Source organism: Bufo gargarizans, chromosome 10 (assembly GCF_014858855.1).
Source record: "Bufo gargarizans isolate SCDJY-AF-19 chromosome 10, ASM1485885v1, whole genome shotgun sequence".
In the NCBI taxonomy this organism is placed as follows: Eukaryota; Metazoa; Chordata; class Amphibia; order Anura; family Bufonidae; genus Bufo; species Bufo gargarizans.
Genome location: NC_058089.1, coordinates 123,337,664 through 123,363,744, shown reverse-complemented (window position 1 = coordinate 123,363,744; position 26,081 = coordinate 123,337,664). Strand labels below are relative to the sequence as shown.

At 51.1% G+C, this 26,081-nt stretch overlaps 1 protein-coding gene across 2 annotated transcripts; it reads left to right on the top strand.

The window, feature by feature from the left end:
- LOC122920421 (coiled-coil domain-containing protein 102A-like) lies at positions 1–25,706 on the top strand. 2 transcript variants are annotated; one of them, XM_044269909.1, is made up of 9 exons: positions 1–110; positions 17,183–17,951; positions 18,265–18,446; positions 20,909–21,017; positions 21,560–21,676; positions 21,754–21,963; positions 22,271–22,441; positions 22,850–22,953; positions 24,603–25,706. In XM_044269909.1, the coding sequence occupies exons 2-9, from the start codon at positions 17,406–17,408 to the stop codon at positions 24,724–24,726; spliced, it is 1,563 nt and encodes a 520-aa protein (XP_044125844.1). In that variant the 5' UTR covers positions 1–110; positions 17,183–17,405; the 3' UTR covers positions 24,727–25,706. The 2 variants fall into 2 exon arrangements, with proteins under 2 accessions (XP_044125844.1, XP_044125843.1); XM_044269908.1 differs by lacking the exon at positions 1–110 and adding an exon at positions 10,224–10,297.
- The last annotated feature ends 375 nt before the right edge of the window (positions 25,707–26,081 follow it).

Sequence of the window (26,081 nt, the reverse complement as noted above, 5' to 3'; positions counted from 1 at the left end):
GCGATTTGGTCTTGTACTGCTCTCCTGATTTTTTACTTCTGGCGTGTCTGGCTTTCTCACTTGCTTCTGGTGTTCTTGACACTTCATTGACCGACTGGCTGTTGACCCTGGTACGGTACGACTATTCTTATTGTGTCTGTTTGTTCTCTGTCGCTACCTCACTTACTTAGTATAGGGACCATCGACCAGTTGTGGGGTCACCTTGTGCAAGTAGGCAGTGATAGCGGGTCTGAAAATTTTAGGGCAACACTATCCCTGTGTGTGCATGCTTCTGTGTTGTCATACCCTAACACCAGGTCCCTGTATAGGGTGAAAACCAGTGGACTGTCAGGGGAACACCCTTAGGACTAGCTCAAAGTCTAACCGGACAGCTGGCACAATGGGTCCACACTCACTGCCCATTAGGGTGCATTTACACGACTGTCCCATATTGCGGTCCACAAATCTCGGATCCACAAAATGCAATTTGTGTGGTGTCTGCATTTTGTAGTGGACCCACTAAATTCAATGGGTCCACAGTCGGCATTTTGTGGCAAAGTATAGGACGTGTTCTATCTTTTGCAGAACAGACATATGGATGCGGACATCACATACACGGTTTGCAAACTGCAAAATCCGTAGAGTTGTGTGAATGCACCCAAAAGGAGACAGTAAGCCCCCATAGGTGTATTAAACAACATCGTGTCGGAGCTTAGACAACATCCACTATGGTTCAAATGATCACCGGGGTGTATTCCTGGGAGGAAGGACAATGGAGACATCCCAGATATAAACCTCAAAAGGGAAAAGGAAAAATACGTTTCAACCCAATCAGCTAATAACATAGAGGCCCAACTCGCTCTCCTCGTCCTGATGTGTCCTGCACGGAGGGAGATTAGATAACCCAGCAATACAGCAAGTTCCCAAGGTGACCTCCATTAAAGGGTGCAGGATTACTGCACGGACAAGATGGACGAATGGAAGTCTCTGTCTCAGGCCCAGATACAACAACAACAAACACAAACAAATGCAACACTTAACTTCTGTAGAGATGGAAGAACATAAACACCAGAGACGACCTCACACCAGCTCAGCCAAACCTAAATGAAGCTATCAACCGCATAGTCAGAAGGGTGGGGTGAGACTATAAAGGGTAGAAGTGATGACCACTGAGCAACAGCTGAGAAAAGGGAAGTGGTCATTAACCCTATCAACACTGAATCAAGAAAAATCAGGGCTGTTAGATTCCTCCACGCTCAGCCAATCTCCTTGATTTTCTGACATCAGTCACCTGAGGGACCGTGACAGTACCCCCCCTTCTACGGGTGACCTCCGGGCACCCAGGACCAACCTCATCAGGATGGGCTCTATGAAAGGCCTTCACCAGACGATTCGCATTAATATCGGCCGTTGGAACCCACATCCTCTCCTCTGGTCAGTAACCCTTCCAGTGGACGAGATACTGGAGGGATCTACAGAGAACTCAGGAGTCCACAATCCTGCTGATTTGAAATTCTAAATTACCGTCCACCATGACAGGAGCGGAAGGCAAGGAGGACGGTTCAACAGGTTAGACACATTTCAACAACGACTTATGAAATACGTTATGAATTTTCAAAGCCTTAAGGAAGTTCAAGACGGAAGGCTACAGGGTTAACAATGGCAGTGATCTTATATGGACCAATAAATCTTGGGCCCAACTTCCAAGAAGGTACCTTAAAGGGGTTTTCTCATCTCAGACAATGGGGGCATACCACTAGGATATGCCCTCATTGTATTATAGGTGTGGGTCCCACCGCTGGGACCCGCACCTATATCGAGAACGGAGCCCCGAAAGTGAAGGAGAGCGCACTGCGCATGCGCAGCCACCCTCCAATTACTTCTATGAAGCCACCAAAAATAGCTGAGCGCTGGCTCAGCCGCCCTCTATTCACTGCTATGGGGGGGGGGAGGCGGGGATTAGCGCTTGGTGGTGGACGGACCCCGGGAAATCTGGGGTTCTCCCGCCACAGCGCTTCCTGCTCCGTTCTCGATATAGGTGCGGGTCCCAGCGGTGGGACCCACCCCTATCAGACAATGGGGGCATATCCTAGTGATATGCCCCCATTGTCTAAGATGGGAATACCCCTTTAAGCTTAATGTTTCTTGTGGACAGCCACACAGAATCACCAACTCTCATGTCCGGACCATTAATGCGTCTCCTGTCAGCCACACGCTTATACCGGTTGCCCATCTTTTTTAGGTTATTTTGAATTTTCCGCCAAATCGAAGACAAAGAAGAGGAAAATCGTTCCTTCTCAGGAATACCGGAAGTTTAAGAACCAGAAAATGTGCCAAACTGTAGATAGAATCCATATGCCTCAAAAAACGGCGACTTATCAGTGGACTCCTGTCTATGGTTATTAATGGCAAACTCAGCTAACGACAAGAATGAAGACGACGACTCCTGGTTCTCCGAGACAAAACATCTCAAGTAAGTCTCCAGACTCTGATTGGTGCGCTCCGTCTGTCTGTTCGACTGATGATGAAAGGCCGAAGAAGAGGACAATTGTACCCCCAGACGAGTACAGAACGCTTTCCAGAATCTGGAAACAAGCTGAGTCCCCCGATCAGGCACCACATCAGAGGGAATGCCATGTAGTTTCACGATGTTATCGACAAACACCTGTGCAAGAGTCTTGGCATTAGGTAGAGCAGGCAATGCTATAAAATGCGCCATTTTGCTAAACCGATCAACTACCACCAGGATCACGTTTTTTTCCCGAAGAATTCTGTAAATTCGTGATAAAGTCCATGGACAAATGCGTCCAAGGTCTGGACGGGATGGGTAACGGAAGAAGAGATTCAGAAGGCCGAGTATGTGTCACCTTAGCACGAGCACAGGTACAACAGGCTGACACATAGTCCTCAACACACTTACGCAGCCCCGGCCACCAAAATCTGTGCGAGATGAGATCGACAGTGGATCTACTCCCAGGGTGTCCAGCCAAGACAGTACAGTGATGTTCCTCAAATACCTTATGACGTAAGTCTGAAGGAACAAACAATTTCCCTGGAGGACAAAAGTCCGGAGCATCCTCTTGGGCCTCCAACACCTTAGCCTCAAGATCAGGATATAGGGCAGATATGACTACCCCTTCAGACAAAATAGGACTAGGATCTCCGAAAGATTATACAACCGAGATTTGGGTAGTTTAGCTCCAGGAATAAGATTGACGGGGCAATCATACTCCCGATGCGGGGGTAACTCTTGGTTACGACTCTCGGAAAACACATCAGAAAATTCGGAAATGAACGAGGGTACAGTTTTAGTGGTGACCACAGAGTCATTAAGACAGTTGTCCATGCAAAAATCACTCAAATCGAGAATCTGTCTCGCTTGCCAGTCGATGGTAGGGTTATGTTTGCTTAACCATGGTAAGCCCAACACCATCGGAGCAGGCAGACCCTCCAACACATAACACGAGACAGGTTCCTGATGGAAGTCACCCACTCTTGGATGTCATTTACCAACTGGGACAGGCATTTCTGGGCAAGAGGTGCAGAATCAATTGCAAATAAAGAAATGCTTCTCTCTAGTGCACTAGTAGTCAACCCATGAATACGAACAAACTGTCCATCAATCAGGTTAACCTCAGCCCCACTGTCGATTCAATTTTTTGATTTTTGTTTACACCTTGACACTGAATGTACGGTCAAATATTCACGAAATGTCCCTTCTTTCCACAACAAAAACAGACTCCCTTCATATGACCAGAGCTCTTACCAGCAGTCCCAGGAGTAGCTCCCCCAACTGCACAGACTCCTCACAAGGTGTAACCACAGGTGTCTCTTTACCATAAGTGTCAAAGGAAGCTGCCACCTTATTAGACAGTAGGTCCTGAGGGTGAGGACCCTTAGATCTCCCCCTCAAGCGTCTATCCAGACGTACAGCAAGGGACATGGCTGCTTCCAATGACTCAGGTTTTTCATGAAAGGCCAACGCGTCCTGCAACCTCTCAGATAGACCCTGACAGAACTGGCTATGGAGAGCGGGATCATTCCACTCCATATCCGTAGCCCATCTCCTAAATTCAGAGCAATAGATCTCCGCGGAACACCAGAGAGGATCTCACACCAGCTCAGCCAAACCCAAATGAAGTTATCAACCGCATAGTCAGAAGGGTGGGGTGAGACTATAAAGGGTAGAAGTGATGACCACTGAGCAACAGCTGAGAAAAGGGAAGTGGTCATTAACCCTATTAACACTGAATCAAGAGAAATCAAGGAGGCTGTTAGATTCCTCCACGCTCAGCCAATCTCCTTGTTTTTCTTTTGCTCCTTACGTTGGGCAGCCTCTATCCAATCGAGCTTCATTTTGTCTAATTTTCTAAATTTCTCCTTTCTCTGGCACATACTGTGTATCCCGACCCCATGGACGTTTGGGCAGGCAGATTGCAACAGTGGCTGGAAATGTCCCAGTATGCTGTCTCTGTTCTCTTTTGCCCAGCCTCCAGTGTCATCTTAGAGAGGATTATCAAAAGTGCACATCCACACTGCACTGCTGCTGCTCCCAAATAAAAGGGAGAATTTTCCCTGCTGGTTCAGAACAAGCCAGTGTTTCTTCTGACAAATAACACTTGTGCGTGTATAAATATGGGCAGGCCTTCGGCCCCTGTTTAAGGCATATTTTTTGGATGCTTCTGCACAACAAGACACTCTTTCTTCTGACATTAACATATACATAAATATGGCAGTAATATTCCACTGTTAAGGTATAATTTTTGGACGCTTGTTCAGAACAAGCCATTGTTCTGACAATTAACACTTGAGCACGTATAAATCCGGGCAGAAATTCTGCCCCTGGTAAGGCAACATTTTTGGACATGTACAGAACAAGCCACATTTTCTTTTGACATTAACATGTGCGTGTATAAACAGGGGCCTGGATCTGCCCTGTTAAGGCATAGTGTTTGGACACTTAATCCCAACAAGCCACTGTATTTTTCTGATAACACAGTGTGTGTTTAAACATCATCTGCCCCGATAAGGGGACAATTTTTGGAAGGTTTATATGTGAAAAAGCATAAGACATGTGATGGTGCAGTGTCATATTAAACACACTGTTTGCGGTAACCCATTGCTATGTATGTCAGTGTCACTCTGACATTATTTGCCATTGTTGTCAGTACCCTCTGGGCACTGACTATACAGAGACCTCACTCACCTACACCTTCAGTGTATCAGGAGAATGTGGCTTCACACAGCCTCCCGGTCACACAGCCTCCCGGTCACACAGCCTCCCGGTCACACAGCCTCCCGGTCACACAGCCTCCATGCTCTGCCCCTGACTGAGGCCCTGAGGCCTCTATTTATTCCCCAGTAATGATCCCAGTAGCCACACCTGGGATCTCCTCAGGCTGGGGGAAAGTTGTGTAGTGGAAGAGAGCAAGATAAAACTTTAAAATGGAATATACACAGGGTGCATATGAAGTGTGGGGCGCCAAAGAAATGCCAATCCTAGGTGTGTTAGTTAGTGAAGGATTACAAAGTAAAAGATAAAAAACGACATACTTCTGAGTAGGGGAAGATACTGGTTTTGAAATGGTATATTAACCACTTACTTTACCAGGGAGGGGGGTGCGAGATAAACTTAATACACTCGTACCCTCGCCGAGATCGCTTGACAGATGTAATGGATGCCTTATCCCAGAGTGGTAAAACAGGGACCTCACAGGATGGAGCATCAGAAGGTTGCTTTATTCCAATTAAAATGAGCTTGACGTGTTTCAGGGAAGTAAATAAATCCCCTTACTCAGGAGCAAGATATACAAGCATGGACTGCACGGCTAGAGGCTGGATGTTATACACTGTGGTAATGGTAGACTGCATGGCTGGAGGATAGATGTTATACACTGTGGTGATGGTAGACTGCACGGCTAGAGGATGGATGTTATATACTGTGGTAATGGTGGACTGCATGGCTAGAGGCTGGATGTTATACACTGTGGTAATGGTAGACTGCATGGCTGGAGGATAGATGTTATACACTGTGATAATGGTAGGCTGCATGGCTAGAGGCTGGATGTTATACACCTGTTGTAATGGTAGACTGCATGGCTGGAGGATGGATGTTATACACTGTGGTAATGGTAGACTGCATGGCTAGAGACTGGATGTTATACACTGTGGTAATGGTAGACTGCATGGCTGGAGGATGGATGTTATACACTGTTATAATGGTAGACTGCACAGCTAGAGGCTGGATGTTATACACTGTGGTAATGGTAGACTGCATGGCTGGAGGATAGATGTTATACACTGTGGTGATGGTAGACTGCACGGCTAGAGGATGGATGTTATACACTGTGATAATGGTAGGCTGCATGGCTAGAGGCTGGATGTTATACACCTGTTGTAATGGTAGACTGCACGGCTAGAGGCTGGATGTTATACACTGTGGTAATGGTAGACTGCACGGCTAGAGGCTGGATGTTATACACTGTGGTAATGGTAGACTGCATGGCTGGAGGATAGATGTTATACACTGTGGTGATGGTAGACTGCACGGCTAGAGGATGGATGTTATACACTGTGATAATGGTAGGCTGCATGGATAGAGGCTGGATGTTATACACCTGTTGTAATGGTAGACTGCATGGCTAGAGGCTGGATGTTATACACCTGTGGTAATGGTAGACTGCATGGCTAGAGGCTGGATGTTATACACTGTGGTAATGGTAGACTGCACGGCTAGAGGCTGGATGTTATCCACCTGTTGTAATGGTAGACTGCACGACTAGAGGCTGGATGTTATACATCTGTGGTAATGGTAGACTGCACGGCTAGAGGCTGGATGTTATCCACCTGTTGTAATGGTAGACTGCACGACTAGAGGCTGGATGTTATACACCTGTGGTAATGGTAGACTGCATGACTAGAGGCTGGATGTTATATACTGTGGTAATGGTAGACTGCACGGCTAGAGGCTGGATGTTATACACTGTGGTAATGGTAGACTGCACGGCTAGAGGCTGGATGTTATACACTGTGGTAATGGTAGACTGCACGGCTAGAGGCTGGATGTTATACACCTGTTGTAATGGTAGACTGCACGACTAGAGGCTGGATGTTATACACCTGTGGTAATGGTAGACTGCATGACTAGAGGCTGGATGTTATATACTGTGGTAATGGTAGACTGCACGGCTAGAGGCTGGATGTTATACACTGTGGTAATGGTAGACTGTACGGCTAGAGGCTGGATGTTATACACCTGTTGTAATGGTAGACTGCACGACTAGAGGCTGGATGTTATACACTGTGGTAATGGTAGACTGCACGACTAGAGGCTGGATGTTATACACCTGTGGTAATGGTAGACTGCATGACTAGAGGCTGGATGTTATATACTGTGGTAATGGTAAACTGCATGGCTAGAGGCTGGATGTTATACACTGTGGTAATGGTAGACTGCACGGCTAGAGGCTGGATGTTATACACTGTGGTAATGGTAGACTGCATCCTGTAACTGAAGGAGCGCTGTATACAGGTGAAACTCGAAAAATTTGAATATTGTGCAAAGTTCATTTATTTCAGTAATGCAAGTTAAAAGGTGAAACTAACACATGAGACTCATTACAGGCAAAGCGAGAGATTCCGAGCCTTTATTTGTTATAATCTGGATGATTATGGCTACAGCTTTATCAAACCCCAAAGTCACAATCCCAGGTCCCCTTTGCTCGGGGGGTACGGATTAATTAGCCGACTAGAGGGTGACACTTTGAGCCGAGAATATTGAACTTTTGCACAATATTCTAATTTTTCGAGTTTCACCTGTAAACAGGACACGGTGCTCACAAGGTGGTCAGTCCTTACGAGTATGGTCTCGGCTTCCACTGATTCTTTGCTGTCCCGGAGGCAGGTAGAACAGCCCACAAGCTGCAGTTTATATGAGGTCACGCTGGATTCCTGACAATTATTGTTATATAGAAGAAGTGTCTAAAAAAGTAAAGGGGAACCCAGCAATGGAGTCACAGCGCCCCCTGCTGTTGTATCACCTCCATGCGGGGACAGCGAGGCAGAGTATTTAGTGGCTTCTGTCACCACAGCCCGATGCTCCATACACTCCTGGTGCTCATGGAGAGCGGAGGCTAGGGTTGCTCTCCTCGGCCCATCCTGAACCAGGGCTTCCTCTTGACACCTCCTCAAACCGGCAGTCACTTGGTCCATATGCACCTCCTCACATAGGATGTGGTCCACCTGCCACCAGCCTCTGTCCCACTGCCGCAGTGCACATACACTGTACCCCTGTATACCACCCCAGACCATGCACTGCGCCCCTATGTACCACCTCAGACCGTACACTGCACCCCTGAATACCACCTCAGACCGTACACTGCACCCCTATGTACCACCTCAGACCGTACACTGCACCCCTGTATACCACCTCAGACCGTACACCGCACCCCTGCATACCACCTCAGACCGTATACTGCACCCCTGAATACCACCTCAGACCGTACACCGCACCCCTTTATACCACCTCAGACCGTACACCGCACCCCTGCATACCACCTCAGACCGTACACCGCACCCCTATGTACCACCTCAGACGTACACCGCGCCCCTGTATACCACCTCAGACCGTACACTGCACCCCTGTATACCACCTCAGACCGTACACCGCACCCCTATGTACCACCTCAGACCGTACACTGCACCCCTGTGTACCACCTCAGACCGTACACCGCACCCCTGTATACCACCTCAGACCGTACACCGCACCCCTGTATACCACCTCAGACCGTACACCGCACCCCTTTATACCACCTCAGACCGTACACTGCACCCCTGTATACCACCTCAGACCGTACACCGCACCCCTATGTACCACCTCAGACCGTACACTGCACCCCTGTGTACCACCTCAGACCGTACACCGCACCCCTGTATACCACCTCAGACCGTACACTGCACCCCTTTATACCACCTCAGACCGTACACCGCACCCCTATGTACCACCTCAGACCGTACACTGCACCCCTGTATACCACCTCAGACCGTACACCGCACCCCTATGTACCACCTCAGACCGTACACTGCACCCCTGTGTACCACCTCAGACCGTACACTGCACCCCTGTATACCACCTCAGACCGTACACCGCGCCCCTGTGTACCACCTCAGACCGTACACTGCGCCCCTATGTACCACCTCAGACCGTACACTGCGCCCCTATGTACCACCTCGAACCGTACACTGCACCCCTATGTACCACCTCAGACCGTACACTGCACCCCTATGTACCACCTCAAACCGTACACTGCACCCCTATGTACCACCTCAGACCGTACACTGCACCCCTATGTACCACCTCAGACCGTATACCGCACCCCTGTGTACCACCTCAGACCGTACACCGCACCCCTGTATACCACCTCAGACCGTACACTGCACCCCTATATACCACCTCAGACCGTACATTGTACCCCTGTATGCCATCTCAGACCGTACACTGTACCCCTGTATGCCACCCCAGACCGTACACCGCACCCCTGTATACCACCTCAGACCGTACACCGCACCCCTGTATACCACCTCAGACCGTACACTGTACCCCTGTGTACCACCTCAGACCTACACCGCATCCCTGTGTACCACCTCAGACCGTACACCGCACCCCTGTGTACCACCTCAGACCGTACACTGCACCCCTGTATACCACCTCAGACCGTACATTGTACCCCTGTATGCCATCTCAGACCGTACACTGTACCCCTGTATGCCACCCCAGACCGTACACCGCACCCCTGTATACCACCTCAGACCGTACACCGCACCCCTGTATACCACCTCAGACCGTACACTGCCCCCTGTGTGCCACCTCAGACCGTACACTGCGCCCCTGTGTGCCACCTCAGACCGTACACTGTACCCCTGTGTACCACCTCAGACCTACACCGCATCCCTGTGTACCACCTCAGACCGTACACCGCACCCCTGTGTACCACCTCAGACCTACACCGCACCCCTGTATACCACCTCAGACCTACACCGCACCCCTGTATACCACCTCAGACCGTACACTGCACCCCTATGTACCACCTCAGACCGTACACTGCACCCCTGTATACCACCTCAGACCATACACTGCACCCCATTACTATACACACCACCTCTGTATACTACTACCCCTATTATTATATAATCTCGGAGCTCAGGACTCCGCCCACAAGAGGGAGCGGGGGGGCGGGGAAGGAAGCGGCTCGGGGGGCGGGGCCTCCGGGGATCACGGGAAGTTGAGAAGTTTTCTGCTGCTCCCGGGATCCGGCTACAGGTCAGTAGTAAGCGGGGAAAGTGTCCGGTACAGCCCGAATACCCCGATATTATATACACTGCACCCCTTATACTGCTCCACTGCACCCAGATATTATATACACTGCACCCCCTATACTGCTCCACTGCACCCAGATATTATATACACTGCACCCCTTATACTGCTCCACTGCACCCAGATATTATATACACTGCACCCCCTATACTGCTCCACTGCACCCAGATATTATATACACTGCACCCCGTATACTGCTCCACTGCACCCAGATATTATATACTCTGCACCCCGTATACTGCTCCACTGCACCCAGATATTATATACTCTGCACCCCGTATACTGCTCCACTGCACCCAGATATTATATACACTGCACCCCCTATACTGCTCCACTGCACCCAGATATTATATACACTGCACCCCCTATACTGCTCCACTGCACCCAGATATTATATACACTGCACCCCCTATACTGCTCCACTGCACCCAGATATTATATACACTGCACCCCCTATACTGCTCCACTGCACCCAGATATTATATACACTGCACCCCCTATACTGCTCCACTGCACCCAGATATTATATACACTGCACCCCCTATACTGCTCCACTGCACCCAGATATTATATACACTGCACCCCCTATACTGCTCCACTGCACCCAGATATTATATACACTGCACCCCCTATACTGCTCCACTGCACCCAGATATTATATACACTGCACCCCCTATACTGCTCCACTGCACCCAGATATTATATACACTGCACCCCCTATACTGCTCCACTGCACCCAGATATTATATACACTGCACCCCCTATACTGCTCCACTGCACCCAGATATTATATACACTGCACCCCCTATACTGCTCCACTGCACCCAGATATTATATACACTGCACCCCCTATACTGCTCCACTGCACCCAGATATTATATACACTGCACCCCCTATACTGCTCCACTGCACCCAGATATTATATACACTGCACCCCCTATACTGCTCCACTGCACCCAGATATTATATACACTGCACCCCCTATACTGCTCCACTGCACCCCGATATTATATACACTGCACCCCCTATACTGCACCCCGATATTATATACACTGCACCCCCTATACTGCTCCACTGCACCCAGATATTATATACACTGCACCCCCTATACTGCTCCACTGCACCCCGATATTATATACACTGCACCCCCTATACTGCTCCACTGCACCCCCTATACTGCTCCACTGCACCCAGATATTATATACACTGCACCCCCTATACTGCTCCACTGCACCCAGATATTATATACACTGCACCCCCTATACTGCTCCACTGCACCCAGATATTATATACACTGCACCCCCTATACTGCTCCACTGCACCCCGATTTTATATACACTGCACCCCCTATACTGCTCCACTGCACCCAGATATTATATACACTGCACCCCCTATACTGCTCCACTGCACCCCGATATTATATACACTGCACCCCCTATACTGCTCCACTGCACCCCGATATTATATACACTGCACCCCCTATACTGCTCCCCAATATTATATACACTGCACCCCGTATACTGCTCCACTGCACCCAGATATTATATACACTGCACCCCCTATACTGCTCCACTGCACCCAGATATTATATACACTGCACCCCCTATACTGCTCCACTGCACCCCGATATTATATACACTGCACCCCCTATACTGCTCCACTGCACCCCGATATTATATACACTGCACCCCCTATACTGCTCCACTGCACCCAGATATTATATACACTCCTCCCCTCTGTATTATACAGACCGTATACTGCACCCTAATGTTATATACACTGCTCCCCTGTCTACTACCCCAGACTATACACTACAACTCAAAAGGGGAGAAGACGACCAGGGATCTCCTTTATGTTGTGTTGGGTTCTGCAGCAGGGTATGGAGGTCACATAATACTGCCTAGCAGCTCCCCTTATGCCATATAGCCTGCTGATGGTCATACAGAGGCTGCCCTTCTGGCATGGTGGCGGTCATACAGATACTGGATATCCTCCTGTGGTGGCGGTCATACAGATACTGGATATCCTCCTGTGGTGGCGGTCATACAGATACTGGATATCCTCCTGTGGTAGCGGTCATACAGATGCTGGATATCCTCCTATGGTGGCGGTCATACAGATGCTGGATATCCTCCTGTGGTAGCGGTCATACAGATACTGGATATCCTCCTGTGGTGGCGGTCATACAGATACTGGATATCCTCCTGTGGTAGCGGTCATACAGATGCTGGATATCCTCCTGTGGTGGCGGTCATACAGATGCTGGATATCCTCCTGTGGTAGCGGTCATACAGATGCTGGATATCCTCCTGTGGTAGCGGTCATACAGATGCTGGATATCCTCCTGTGGTAGCAGTCATACAGATGCTGGATATCCTCCTGTGGTAGCGGTCATACAGATGCTGGATACCCTCCTGTGGTGGCGGTCATACAGATGCTGTATATCCTCCTGTGGTAGCGGGTATACAGATGCTGGATATTCTCCTGTGGTGGCGGTCATACAGAGGCTGGATATCCTCCTGTGGTGGCGGTCATACAGAGGCTGGATATCCTCCTGTGGTAGCGGTCATACAGAGGCTGGATATCCTCCTGTGGTGGCGGTCATACAGAGGCTGGATATCCTCCTGTGGTGGCGGTCATACAGATACTGGATATCCTCCTGTGGTGGCGGTCATACAGATGCTGGATATCCTCCTATGGTGGCGGTCATACAGATACTGGATATCCTCCTGTGGTAGCGGTCATACAGATGCTGGATATCCTCCTGTGGTAGCGGTCATACAGATGCTGGATATCCTCCTGTGGTGGCGGTCATACAGATGCTGGATATCCTCCTGTGGTAGCGGTCATACAGATGCTGGATATCCTCCTGTGGTAGCGGTCATACAGATGCTGGATATCCTCCTGTGGTTGGCGGTCATACAGATGCTGGATATCCTCCTGTGGTAGCGGTCATACAGATGCTGGATATCCTCCTGTGGTGGCGGTCATACAGATGCTGGATATCCTCCTGTGGTAGCGGTCATACAGACGCTGGATATCCTCCTGTGGTAGCGGTCATACAGATGCTGGATATCCTCCTGTGGTAGCGGTCATACAGATGCTGGATATCCTCCTGTGGTAGCGGTCATACAGAGGCTGGATATCCTCCTGTGGTGGCGGTCATACAGATGCTGGATATCCTTCTGTGGTAGCGGTCATACAGATGCTGGATATCCTCCTGTGGTGGCGGTCATACAGATGCTGGATATCCTCCTGTGGTGGAGGTCATACAGATGCTGGATATCCTCCTGTGGTGGCGGTCATACAGATGCTGGATATCCTCCTGTGGTGGCGGTCATACAGATGCTGGATATCCTCCTGTGGTAGCGGTCATACAGACGCTGGATATCCTCCTGTGGTAGCGGTCATACAGATGCTGGATATCCTCCTGTGGTAGCGGTCATACAGACGCTGGATATCCTCCTGGTGTAGCGGTCATACAGATGCTGGATATCCTCCTCTGGTAGCGGTCATACAGAGGCTGGATATCCTCCTGTGGTGGCGGTCATACAGATGCTGGATATCCTTCTGTGGTAGCGGTCATACAGATGCTGGATATCCTCCTGTGGTGGCGGTCATACAGATGCTGGATATCCTCCTGTGGAGAATTTGTGGGACGGGATGAGGCAACAAATCTCCCATGTACAGTAGCCGACATCCTCCTTGTGTGAACTACGGCTCCAAGATGGAAGAGCTTGGAATGACCAGATGAGGATATCCAGCCTCTGTATGACCGCCACCACAGGAGAATATCCAGCATCTGTATGACCGCCACCACAGGAGGATATCCAGCCTCTGTATGACCGCCACCACAGGAGGATATCCAGTATCTGTATGACCGCCACCACAGGAGGATATCCAGCCTCTGTATGACCGCCACCACAGGAGGATATCCAGCATCTGTATGACCGCCACCACATGAGGATATCCAGCATCTGTATGACCGCCACCACATGAGGATATCCAGCGTTTGTATGACCTCCACCACTGGAGGATATCCAGCATCTGTATGACCGCTACCACAGGAGGATATCCAGCATCTGTATGACCGCCACCACAGGAGGATATCCAGCATCTGTATGACCGCCACCACAGGAGGATATCCAGCATCTGTATGACCGCCACCACAGGAGGATATCCAGCATCTGTATGACCGCCACCACAGGAGGATATCCAGCCTCTGTATGACTGCTACCATAAGAGGATATCCAGCATCTGTATGACCGCCACCACAGGAGGATATCCAGCATCTGTATGACCGCCACCACAGGATGATATACTGCATCTGTATGACCTCCACCACAGGAGGATATCCAGCCTCTGTATGACCGCCACCACAGAAGGATATCCAGCGTCTGTATGACCGCCAACCACAGGAGGATATCCAGCATCTGTATGACCGCCACCACAGGAGGATATCCAGTATCTGTATGACCGCCACCACAGGAGGATATCCAGCATCTGTATGACCGCCACCACAGGAGAATATCCAGTATCTGTATGACCGCCACCACAGGAGGATATCCAGTATCTGTATGACCGCCACCATGCCAGAAGGGCAGCCTGTATGGCAGCAGCAGGAGATGCTACTCAGTATTATGTGACCTCCACATACACTCTGCTGCAGAACTTAAAGGGCTTCTGTCATCCCCCAAAAGTCATATATATTTTTTTTTAGGCTAATTAAAATCCCTATACTGTGTTTTTCACTATATAGCGCTCTTACCCTTTTCTGTTGGTTTCTTTAAAAACTGCACTTTTATAATAAGTGACCTCTCTACCAGCGAGCAGGGCAGTTACTTGCTGGTGGCCGCCCCCTCCTGCGGCTGCTCCTCCGGCGGGCCCTGCCTGCAATTCATGTCCCATCTTCTCTTTCGGGTTTAGAGGTGACGTCATCAGCGCAGGCGCACTGAGGGAGTGCTGAGGAACGAGCGTCCTTCTCTCGGAGCGCCTGCGCGGAATGAGGTGCAGGTGCGGGATTTGAATTGCAGGCAGGGCCCGCCGGAGGAGCAGAGCGCTCGCTGTCAATCAGCTGGAGGAGGGGGCGGCCACCAGCAAGTAACTGCCCTGCTCGCTGGTAGAGAGGTCACTTACATATTATAAAAGTGCGGTTTTTAAAGAAACTAACAGAAAAGGGTAAGGATTTTAATTAGCCCAAAAAAATAATGACTTTTGGGGGTGACAGAAGCCCTTTAAAATAAAGGGGGCTCCACCTTTTGTGATCAGTGACCAAGTATCACTAGCAGTTTATCCTGTGTCAGTCTCCACTCACTCGCATTACATTCTCCAGGCCGTCTTCTCTCATTTTCCGGAGCTGCTCTTCTATACATATTTGGGGGGGTGTTGTCACCTCCATGGCACAGCCTCCACATATAATAGACATTGCGTCCAAACCACAACAGACATTGGAAATCTGAGCAGATGTTTGTCTTGGGCTCGATGACGTCCTCGATGTCTCGCTGCCAGTCCTGGTCCTGTCTGTAGTTGTCTGCATACCGTATGTGGGGGGTGTAGATGCTTCCCAGCCTCCCTCTGCGGCCCTCTGCTTCCCTCCATCTTCTCTCCTCAACCACTCATTGTTTGTGGTCGCTGCCTCCCTCCGCCTCCTCTCTCCTCGGCCGCTCACTCTCTTTGGTCGAGGCCTCCTCTCTCCTCGGTCGCTCGCTCTCTCTGGTCGCGGCCTCCTCTCTCCTCAGCCGCTCGCTCTCTCTGGTCGCGGCCTCCTCTCTCCTCAGCCGCTCACTCTCTCTGGTCGCGGCCTCCTCTCTCCTCAGCCGCTCACTCTCTCTGGTCGCGGCCTCCTCTCTCCTGAGCCGCTCTCTCTCTCTGGTCGAGGCCTCCTCTCTCCTCAGCCGCTCGCTCTCTCTGGTCGCGGCCTCCTCTCTCCTCGGCCGCTCGCTCTCTCTGGTCGCGGCCTCCTCTCTCCTCGGCCGCTCACTCTCTCTGGTCGCGGCCTCCTCTCTCCTCGGCCGCTCACTCTCTCTGGTCGCGGCCTCCTCTCTCCTCGGCCGCTCACTCTCTCTGGTCGCGGCCTCCTCTCTCCTCAGCCGCTCGCTCTCTCTGGTCGCGGCCTCCTCTCTCCTCAGCCGCTCGCTCTCTGGTCGCGGCCTCCTCTCTCCTCAGCCGCTCGCTCTCTGGTCGCGGCCTCCTCTCTCCTCAGCCGCTCACTCTCTCTGGTCGCCGCCTCCTCTCTCCTCGGCCGCTCACTCTCTCTGGTCGTGGCCTCCTCTCTCCTCAGTCGCTCGCTCTCTCTGGTCGCGGCCTCCTCTCTCCTCGGCCGCTCGCTCTCTCTGGTCGCGGCCTCCTCTCTCCTCAGCCGCTCGCTCTCTCTGGTCGCGGCCTCCTCTCTCCTCAGCCGCTCGCTCTCTGGTCGCGGCCTCCTCTCTCCTCAGCCGCTCGCTCTCTGGTCGCGGCCTCCTCTCTCCTCAGCCGCTCACTCTCTCTGGTCGCCGCCTCCTCTCTCCTCGGCCGCTCACTCTCTCTGGTCGTGGCCTCCTCTCTCCTCAGTCGCTCGCTCTCTCTGGTCGTGGCCTCCTCTCTCCTCGGCCGCTCACTCTCTCTGGTCGTGGCCTCCTCTCTCCTCAGCCGCTCACTCTCTCTGGTCGCGACCTCCTCTCTCCTCAGCCGCTCACTCTCTCTGGTCGTGGCCTCCCTCCGCCTCCTCTCTCCTCAGCCGCTCACTCTCTCTGGTCACGGCCTCCCTCCGGCCTCTCTTTTCGGCCGCTCACTATCTGTGGTCGCTGCCTCCCTCTTCTGCTTTCTGCTAATGATATTTTTTGTTTGTCACAGGGCTGATTAGAGTCTCCACCCTTGAAGTCCATGCCTGGGAGATGCTCCATGTCTTTAGCTGATACACAGAGGATGTGGGGCGGCTGGCATTTTTAGAACTGATCGGGGGTCCATTTACGGTGCTGCTGCTGTCTGAGGGGGGTCAGCGTCTCCAGTTCCAGGAGCCTGTCCCCCTCAGACATTTGTCTTCCAGTCCTGTAAGCGCCTGCGCAGCTCCATCACTATGAGTCAGGGCAGTGGTCCGAGCGCCCGGCTGGTGGACGACCCTCTGCTCTTACAAAGCTCAGAGCTCCTCTGCAGTTTGGGAAGTGCACAGCCCGAACGGATGCGGCTTTCAGACTCTCTGACACCTTCACCAAAGAGCCTTCCACCGTCTCCCATTCCCCAGACTTCTATTCCTATGTCTGCCGGAGACTGGGAGAGTCGCGAGGAGTTACGGCAGCGCGAGCTCGAGGAGGCCAGGGCACGAGCTACTCAGATGGAGAAGACTATGCGCTGGTGGTCGGACTGCACCGCCAACTGGAGAGAGAAGTGGAGCAAAGTAAGAGCTGAGCGCAACAAAGCTAGGGAGGAAGGGGTGCAGCTCCGCGGGCGACTGGAAGTCCTGAGCAAAGAGCTTAGTGCGCTAAAAAGAGAGCGTCAGGAGGCCAGCAGCGAAATGGAGCAGCTCTGCCGGGAGCTTGAGAGACTGCGCGGCAAAGAGACCACAGAGCAGGAGAACGAGGAGCCGGTGCGGGATGTGGACACCGAGAAACCAGTCAACATCAAGGTTAGACCCTGAGGACCCTGGGATGGTGCAGAGAAGTGTGAAAAAAGCTAATTTTCACCCATTATGGTGGCTGTCATCTCCTGTGGTTGCTACCAAAGCTGCATTATTGATTGCTGTTTATTTAATCAGCAGGTTTCACCATTGCAGTCATAGCTCAATAGAAAGAGTGCATCATGTCACCGATTTCTAATCTGCAGCTTTGGCAGGAACCACAGGAGAACCCATGAACTGAGCAGGTAGCGCCTCTAGAACCTGCAGAAGCCTCTTTCCCTCCTACTCTTGGCTCTCACAAGCCTTCAAATTCTGATTTCAGGAGACAGACCTACACGGCAACCTGCAACCAGAGGTCTCGGAGCAACACAACGGAGGCTCCTCTCGCAGCCCAAGACCCCGACACTGGGAGGAGCGAGACCTGGCAGAAGAGGAAGCGCCCAAGATTACGGCCCTGAAGCTGAGACTGGACGAGGGTCAGAAGCTTCTTCTAAAGGAGCGAGAGTGAGTACCGGCCATAGGACACGTATACGGGCTCTGTCTCGGCTACCTTCATACTTGTCTACATAGGGGACCATTTATGAAACGATGTATGGCCAATGTCAGTCGCAGATTTTGTTGCAAGCCATTTTGCAACAAAATCTGACATTTCCCACGCCGCTTTGCCGACAGGCGTAAAAAAAAGGGGCCGTGGCGAGGGCGGGGAAGAGGCTCGGCCGGCAGGTCCGTCTCATTCATCATTTTCTACGCCAGTTTTTGGTGTACAAAATGACTTAATTCGATGCCAGCAAGGGAGCTGGTGTAGATATAAGATTGTCGCACGGTCCTGCTGGAGGAAGCCAAAGTTATGTAGAGTCCTGCGCCCCCGCAGCCCCTCGCCTGCGCCCCCCGCAGCCCCTCTGCCTGCGCCCCCCGCAGCCCCTCTGCCTGCGCCCCCCGCAGCCCCTCTGCCTGCGCCCCCCGCAGCCCCTCTGCCTGCGCCCCCCGCAGCCCCTCTGCCTGCGCCCCCCGCAGCCCCTCTGCCTGCGCCCCCCGCAGCCCCTCTGCCTGCGCCCCCCGCAGCCCCTCTGCCTGCGCCCCCCGCAGCCCCTCTGCCTGCGCCCCCCGCAGCCCCTCTGCCTGCGCCCCCCGCAGCCCCTCTGCCTGCGCCCCCGCAGCCCCTCGCCTGCGCCCCCGCAGCCCCTCTGCCTGCGCCCCCCGCAGCCCCTCTGCCTGTATTATGTATATATTATCTGTATATGTTATGTATAGGTCCTATATGGGATGTATCTCTGTATATAGCCTGTATGGGTCCTATATGGGATGTATTTCTGTATATAGCTTGTATAGGTCCTATATGGGATGTATCTCTGTATATAGCCTGTATAGGTCCTATATGGGATGTATCTCTGTATATAGCTTGTATAGGTCCTATATGGGATGTATCTCTGGATATAGCTTGTATAGGTCCTATATGGGATGTATCTCTGTACATAGCTTGTATAGGTCCTATATGGGATGTATCTCTGTATATCGCTTGTATAGGTCCTATATGGGATGTATCTCTGTATATAGCTTGTATAGGTCCTATATGGGATGTATCTCTGTATATAGCTTGTATAGGTCCTATATGGGATGTATCTCTGTATATAGCTTGTATAGGTCATATATGGGATGTATCTCTGTATATAGCCTGTATAGGTCCTATATGGGATGTATCTCTGTATATAGCCTGTATAGGTCCTATATGGGATGTATCTCTGTATATAGCTTGTATAGGTCCTATATGGGATGTATCTCTGTATATAGCCTGTATAGGTCCTATATGGGATGTATCTCTGTATATAGCTTGTATAGGTCCTATATGGGATGTATCTCTGTATATAGCTTGTATAGGTCCTATATGGGATGTATCTCTGTATATAGCTTGTATAGGTCCTATATGGGATGTATCTCTGTATATAGCCTGTATAGGTCCTATATGGGATGTATCTCTGTAAATAGCTTGTATAGGTCCTATATGGGATGTATCTCTGTATATAGCTTGTATAGGTCCTATATGGGATGTATCTCTGTATATAGCTTGTATAGGTCCTATATGGGATGTATCTCTGTATATAGCCTGTATATGTCCTATATGGGATGTATCTCTGTATATAGCTTGTATATGTCCTATATGGGATGTGTCTCTGTATATAGCTTGTATAGGTCCTATATGGGATGTATCTCTGTATATAGCTTGTATAGGTCCTATATGGGATGTATCTCTGTATATAGCCTGTATATGTCCTATATGGGATGTGTCTCTGTATATAGCTTGTATAGGTCCTATATGGGATGTATCTCTGGATATAGCCGGTATAGGTCCTATATGGGATGTATCTATGTATATAGCTTGTATAGGTCCTATATGGGATGTATCTCTGTATATAGCTTGTATGGGTCCTATATGGGATGTATCTCTGTATATAGCCTGTATAGGTCCTATATGGGATGTATCTCTGTATATAGCCTGTATAGGTCCTATATGGGATGTATCTCTGTATATAGCTTGTATAGGTCCTATATGGGATGTATCTCTGTATTTAGCTTGTATAGGTCCTATAGGGATGTATCTCTGTATATAGCTTGTATGGGTCCTATATGGGATGTATCTATGTATATAGCTGTATGTCCTATATAGGGATATACAAACTTGTGTTTTCATCCGTGGTAATGGAATCCATAGCGGAATTCTTAGATAACCCGAACCTTGTACGTCGAACCTGAAAACAGAAGTTCACTCATCCCTAGTCCTATATGGGATGTATCTGTGTATATAGAGCTTGTTTGTGGGAGTGTGTATTGGGACTGTATAGTTATATACAGTCTTTAGAGGTCACTGTGTATGTTTGTATATACGCCCTATACGGGAGGAGCTGTCCTATAGGCGTCACTGATGTCCCTTCTGCATGGTGTTACGTATATAATGTCCCCTATCTGTATAGAGACAAGATGCTTCTAAGTAAGAGTCTGGAGAAGATGGAGGCCGAGGTCAGCCAGTGGAGGATGAAATGTGAGGAGCTGAACAAGTCAAGACAGGAGGCCGTCACCCAGGTAACAGACCTCCATCCAGCGCCATGGCCATGATGTGGGGGCGGGGCTATATGAATGTGTAGTCAGGAGCTTGGGATATGGGATGTGTGGGCTTATATCAGTGTATAGTCAGGGGGCTGGGAATGTGATGGGGGATGGGCTGTGGGTGTATAGTCAGGGGGCTGGGGAATGTGATGGGGGATGGGCTGTGAGTGTATAGTCAGGGGGCTGGGGAATGTGATGGGGGATGGGCTGTGGGTGTATAGTCAGGGGGCCGAGGAATGTGACATCTGGTGATGGGGGGTGGGCTGTGGGTGTATAGTCAGGGGGCTGGGGAATGGGGTGGGCTGTGGGTGTATAGTCAGGGGGCTGGGGAATGGGATGGGCTGTGGGTGTATAGTCAGGGGGCTGGGGAATGTGACGGGAGGGCAGTATAATCTGGTGATAATGGTGGCGGGGCAGTGGGTGTATAGCAAGGAGGCTGGGGGATGGAGCTGTCATACATGGGTGGGGTCACCTAGTGATTGGAGGCTGTATAATGGAGGCTGACCCTGTTTCTCCAGCTCACCCTCCTCAGGGACCGGCACCAGGATGAGTTGGGTCGGATCTCTGAAGATCTGCAGGACGAGCTTGGGGTGCGCTGCAGCATGGATAAGAAGCTGGCGGACCTGCGGGCGGAGGTACCTGTCCACTCTTCTCCCCATTATCACCCTGTCTCCTGTTGTGCCTTTTGTAAGTCTCTATATGGTCTGTATAGATGGAGGGGCTCCAGGCGGAGAACGCAGAGGAGTGGGGACGGCGCGAGCGACTGGAGACCGAGAAACTCAACCTGGAGCGAGAGAACAAGAAGCTGCGGCTTCAGATCCAGGACCTGGAGGAGATTCTGACTCGGAAGAGAAGACAGACTGTCAGTGCCCTGGACTCCGACCTCAAGACCATACAGGCAGAGCTCTTCGAGAAGAACAAGGTGCATGAGCCCCCCTACATGCATGAGACCCCTCCCCCGACACCTCCTGTTCGGGGAGACCCCCTCCCCCGACACCTCCTGTTCGGGGAGACCCCCTCCCCCGACACCTCCTGTTCGGGGAGACCCCCTCCCCCGACACCTCCTGTTCGGGGAGACCCCCTCCCCCGACACCTCCTGTTCGGGGAGACCCCCTCCCCCAACACCTCCTGTTCGGGGAGGCCTCTCCCCGGTGTCCCCTCCTGTGACCTGGACCTGCCACATCTGTGCGCTCAGGTGACATCGCCTCCATGTTTCCTGTTCTCACTAGGAGCTCTCCGACCTGCGGCATAATCACACCAAGCTGAAGAAGCAGCATCATGAAAAGTCCGCAGAGCTCGCCCACGCCGGCCGCCGCCTGGAGCAGCTGGAGGGGGAGGTGAAGAAACTGCGCCTCCGGGTGGAGGAGCTGAAGAAGGAGCTGGGGCAGGCAGAGGACCAGGTAACATGGTGGATGACCAGAGGGCAGGAACCAGAAGCAAGCATGTCCAAAGCCAAGACCTGCCACTACTAGACCCCGCCCACACCTTCACAGCCCCGCCCCTGCTGATGACATCACTAATATAATGATCGGACATGAGACCCACACACCTTATACTATAGGAACATCTATTCATCTATGACTGCTGACAACCTGCCTGTTTATCGTGTGAGAGGTTGTCGGCCCCGCCCCCTACTGATGACATCACTGATGTAATGACGTGATCAGACATGAGATCCACACACCTTAGACTACAGGAACATCTAATACCGCTGACAACCTGCCTCTTTATCATACCTAATACACTCCCTGGGGGTTGGGATCCTTTCTGCTGATGTCTCAGATCCTTCGATGAATCTCTCATTGCAGTTGGATGAGACGCAGAATCAGACGCGCAAATTGCAGAGATCCCTCGATGAACAAACCGAGCTGAATGAAAACCTGCAGGTTCAAGTGGAGCATCTACAGTCCAGGTGCATGCTGGGACCTACCTACGTATATGTGTCAGCTGTCTATCTAAATATATATATCTATCACACTGCTCTTATAGGACATGTACTGCTGGAGGTCGGGGTATCTCCCCTCTACGTGGACAGGGTCACACTGCTATTATAGCTTATATACTGCTGGAGGTCGGGGTATCCCCCCTCTACGTGGACAGGGTCACACTGCTCTTATAGAACATGTACTGCTGGAGGTCGGGGTATCTCCCCTCTACGTGGATGGGTTCACACTGCTCTAATAGCTTATATACTGCTGGAGGTCGGGGTATCTCCCCTCTACGTGGACATGTTCTGCTGGAGGTCGGGATATCTCCCCTCTACGTGGATGGGTTCACACTGCTCTAATAGCTTATATACTGCTGGAGGTCGGGGTATCTCCCCTCTACGTGGACATGTTCTGCTGGAGGTCGGGATATCTCCCCTCTACGTGGACATGTTATGCTGGAGGTCGGGGTATCTCCCCTTTACGTGGACGGGTTCACACTGCTCCTATAGGATATGTATTTATGTAGGTCGGGGTATCTCCCCTCTACGTGGACAGGTTCACACTGCTCTTATAGTACATGTACTGCTGGAGGTCGGGATATCTCCCCTCTACGTGGACGGGTTCACACTGCTCTTATAGTACATGTACTGCTGGAGGTCGGGATATCTCCCCTCTACGTGGACATGTTCTGCTGGAGGTCGGGGTATCTCCCCTCTACGTGGACAGGTTCACACTGCTCTTATAGTACATGTACTGCTGGAGGTCGGGGTATCTCCCCTCTATGTGGACAGGTTCACACTGCTCTTATAGTACATGTACTGCTGGAGGTCGGGATATCTCCCCTCTACGTGGACATGTTCTGCTGGAGGTCGGGGTATCTCCCCTCTACGTGGACAGGTTCACACTGCTCTTATAGTACATGTACTGCTGGAGGTCGGGGTATCTCCCCTCTACGTGGACAGGGTCACACTGCTCTTATAGTACATGTACTGCTGGAGGTCGGGGTATCTCCCCTCTACGTGGACAGGTTCACACTGCTCTTATAGTACATGTACTGCTGGAGGTCGGGGTATCTCCCCTCTACGTGGACGGGTTCACACTGCTCTTATAGGACATGTACTGCTGGAGGTCGGGGTATCTCCCCTCTACGTGGACAGGGTCACACTGCTCTTGTAGAACATGTACTGCTGGAGGTCGGGTTATCTCCCCTCTACGTGGACAGGGTCACACTGCTCTTATAGGACATGTACTGCTGGAGGTCGGGGTATCTCCCCTCTACGTGGACAGGGTCACACTTAGTCTTCCTGCAGCGTGGATTTCAGTTTTATCGTCGGTTTGATCTTGGTTTACTTTTCACGTTCTGTGTTTAACCCTTAATATACACTGTGTCTCTAAATACATATACAGAGAGTCTATGTACCAAGCGTGGCCTCTAGTGGACGGTGCTGTGGTTGGTAAGCTGAGAGGAGGCCGCTGCGCTCACCAAGTGCCAAGGCCTCCTCACACAGCTGACCAGCGGGGGTCCTGGTTGTCGGACCCCTGCCAATGGATAGGTCATCAATATCAGAGTATCATGTTATGATCGGGCCCTGACCTCTGCATTAACCCCATAGTCGCTGTCTGTTTCCCGCAGGCTACGGCGGCAGCAGAATCCTCCCTTGTTCGGGAAGCTGCGCACTTCACGATTTGGAAATGATGACACCGGGGAGATCGGAAGTGACCCTGACGAGGATGATCTTCAGATCCAAGTGCCATAGAAGCGTGTGTCCTAGTCTGAGAGGATTGATATCCAAGAGGATGAGGAGCGTCTGTCAGTGTCACACTGAAGTGTCCTCCACCTGCACCTTCATCGTGGTCATACATGGAGGACACCCTGCTCTATCAGTCCCCGGATGGAGAGCTGACGGACCTACCACCCTCTACCTGCCCTGCCAGTCAGTGCACCCTACCCACGATGCACCCAGTCACTGGCGTAATACAGGTGTATGCAGCAGCACTGCACTCTTCACCTCATTGTCCTCCCATGCCTGGGATTGACCATATGACCAGTATATAATGGACTTCAGGTATATAACTGCTATTTAAGGGACTATATACAGGTATTCAATAGAACTATAATGGACTGCATACCCCGACAGGTAAAGAATCCATAATGGCCCAATGGTATTCCAAGCAGTGAATCAAACGTACAGCGTAGTATGGACTCTCTAATCTAGAAGATCCATAATGGACCATAGACCTCTGACCAGTATATCATGGAGCATAGACTCCCAGCAGGAATACAGTGAGGATCAGAAGTATTTGAACCCCCTGCGGTTTTGCGAGTTCTCCCACTTAGAAATCATGGAGGGTCTGACATTCACATTGTAGGTGCGTTCCCTTCTGAGAGGCAGAATTTAAAAAAATAAGATTCAGGAAATCACATGGTATGCTTTTTAAAGAATTGCACGGCTGAACAGAAGTATCTGAACACCTGAGACAATCAGTGTTAATATTTGGTCCAGACGCCGTTGTTTGCAGTTCCAGAGGTCAGACGTCTCCTGCAGTTCTTGACCAGGTTTGCACACACGGCAGCAGGGGTTTCGGCCGACTCCTCCACGCAGATCTCCTCTACATCTGTCAGGTTTCGGGGCTGTCGCTGAGCAACACAGAGTTTCAGCTCCCTCCAAAGATGTTCTATTGGATTTAGGTCTGGAGACTGGCTAGGCCGCTCCAGAACCTTGATCTGCTTCTTACGGAGCCACTCCTTGGTTATCCTTGGTTTGTGCTTCGGGTCGTTGTCATGTTGGAAGACCCAGCCACGACCCATCTTCAATGCTCTGACTGAGGGAAGGAGGTTGTTGCTCAAAATCTCACAATAAATGGCCCCATTCATCTTCTCCTTAATACAGCGCAGTCGTCCTGTCCCCTTCACAGAAAAGCCCCCCAAAGCATGATGTTACCCCCCCCCCCCCCCCCCATGCTTCACAGTAGGGATGGTGTTCTTGGGATGCAACTCATCCTTCTTTTTCCTCCAAACACGGCGAGTGAAGTTTAGACCAAAAAGTTCTACTTTGGTTTCCTCTGACCTCATGACTTTCTCCCCGGCCTCCTCTGGATCATCCAGATGGTC

Bases quoted from the DNA above. Each gene is read 5' to 3' on its own strand.
- LOC122920421 (XM_044269909.1), top strand. From the start codon at position 17,406: ATGAGTCAGGGCAGTGGTCCGAGCGCCCGGCTGGTGGACGACCCTCTG. The intron at 21,677-21,753 runs GTACCTGTCCAC...TGGTCTGTATAG, and splicing joins TGGCGGACCTGCGGGCGGAG to ATGGAGGGGCTCCAGGCGGA. The intron at 21,964-22,270 runs GTGCATGAGCCC...TGTTCTCACTAG, and splicing joins AGCTCTTCGAGAAGAACAAG to GAGCTCTCCGACCTGCGGCA.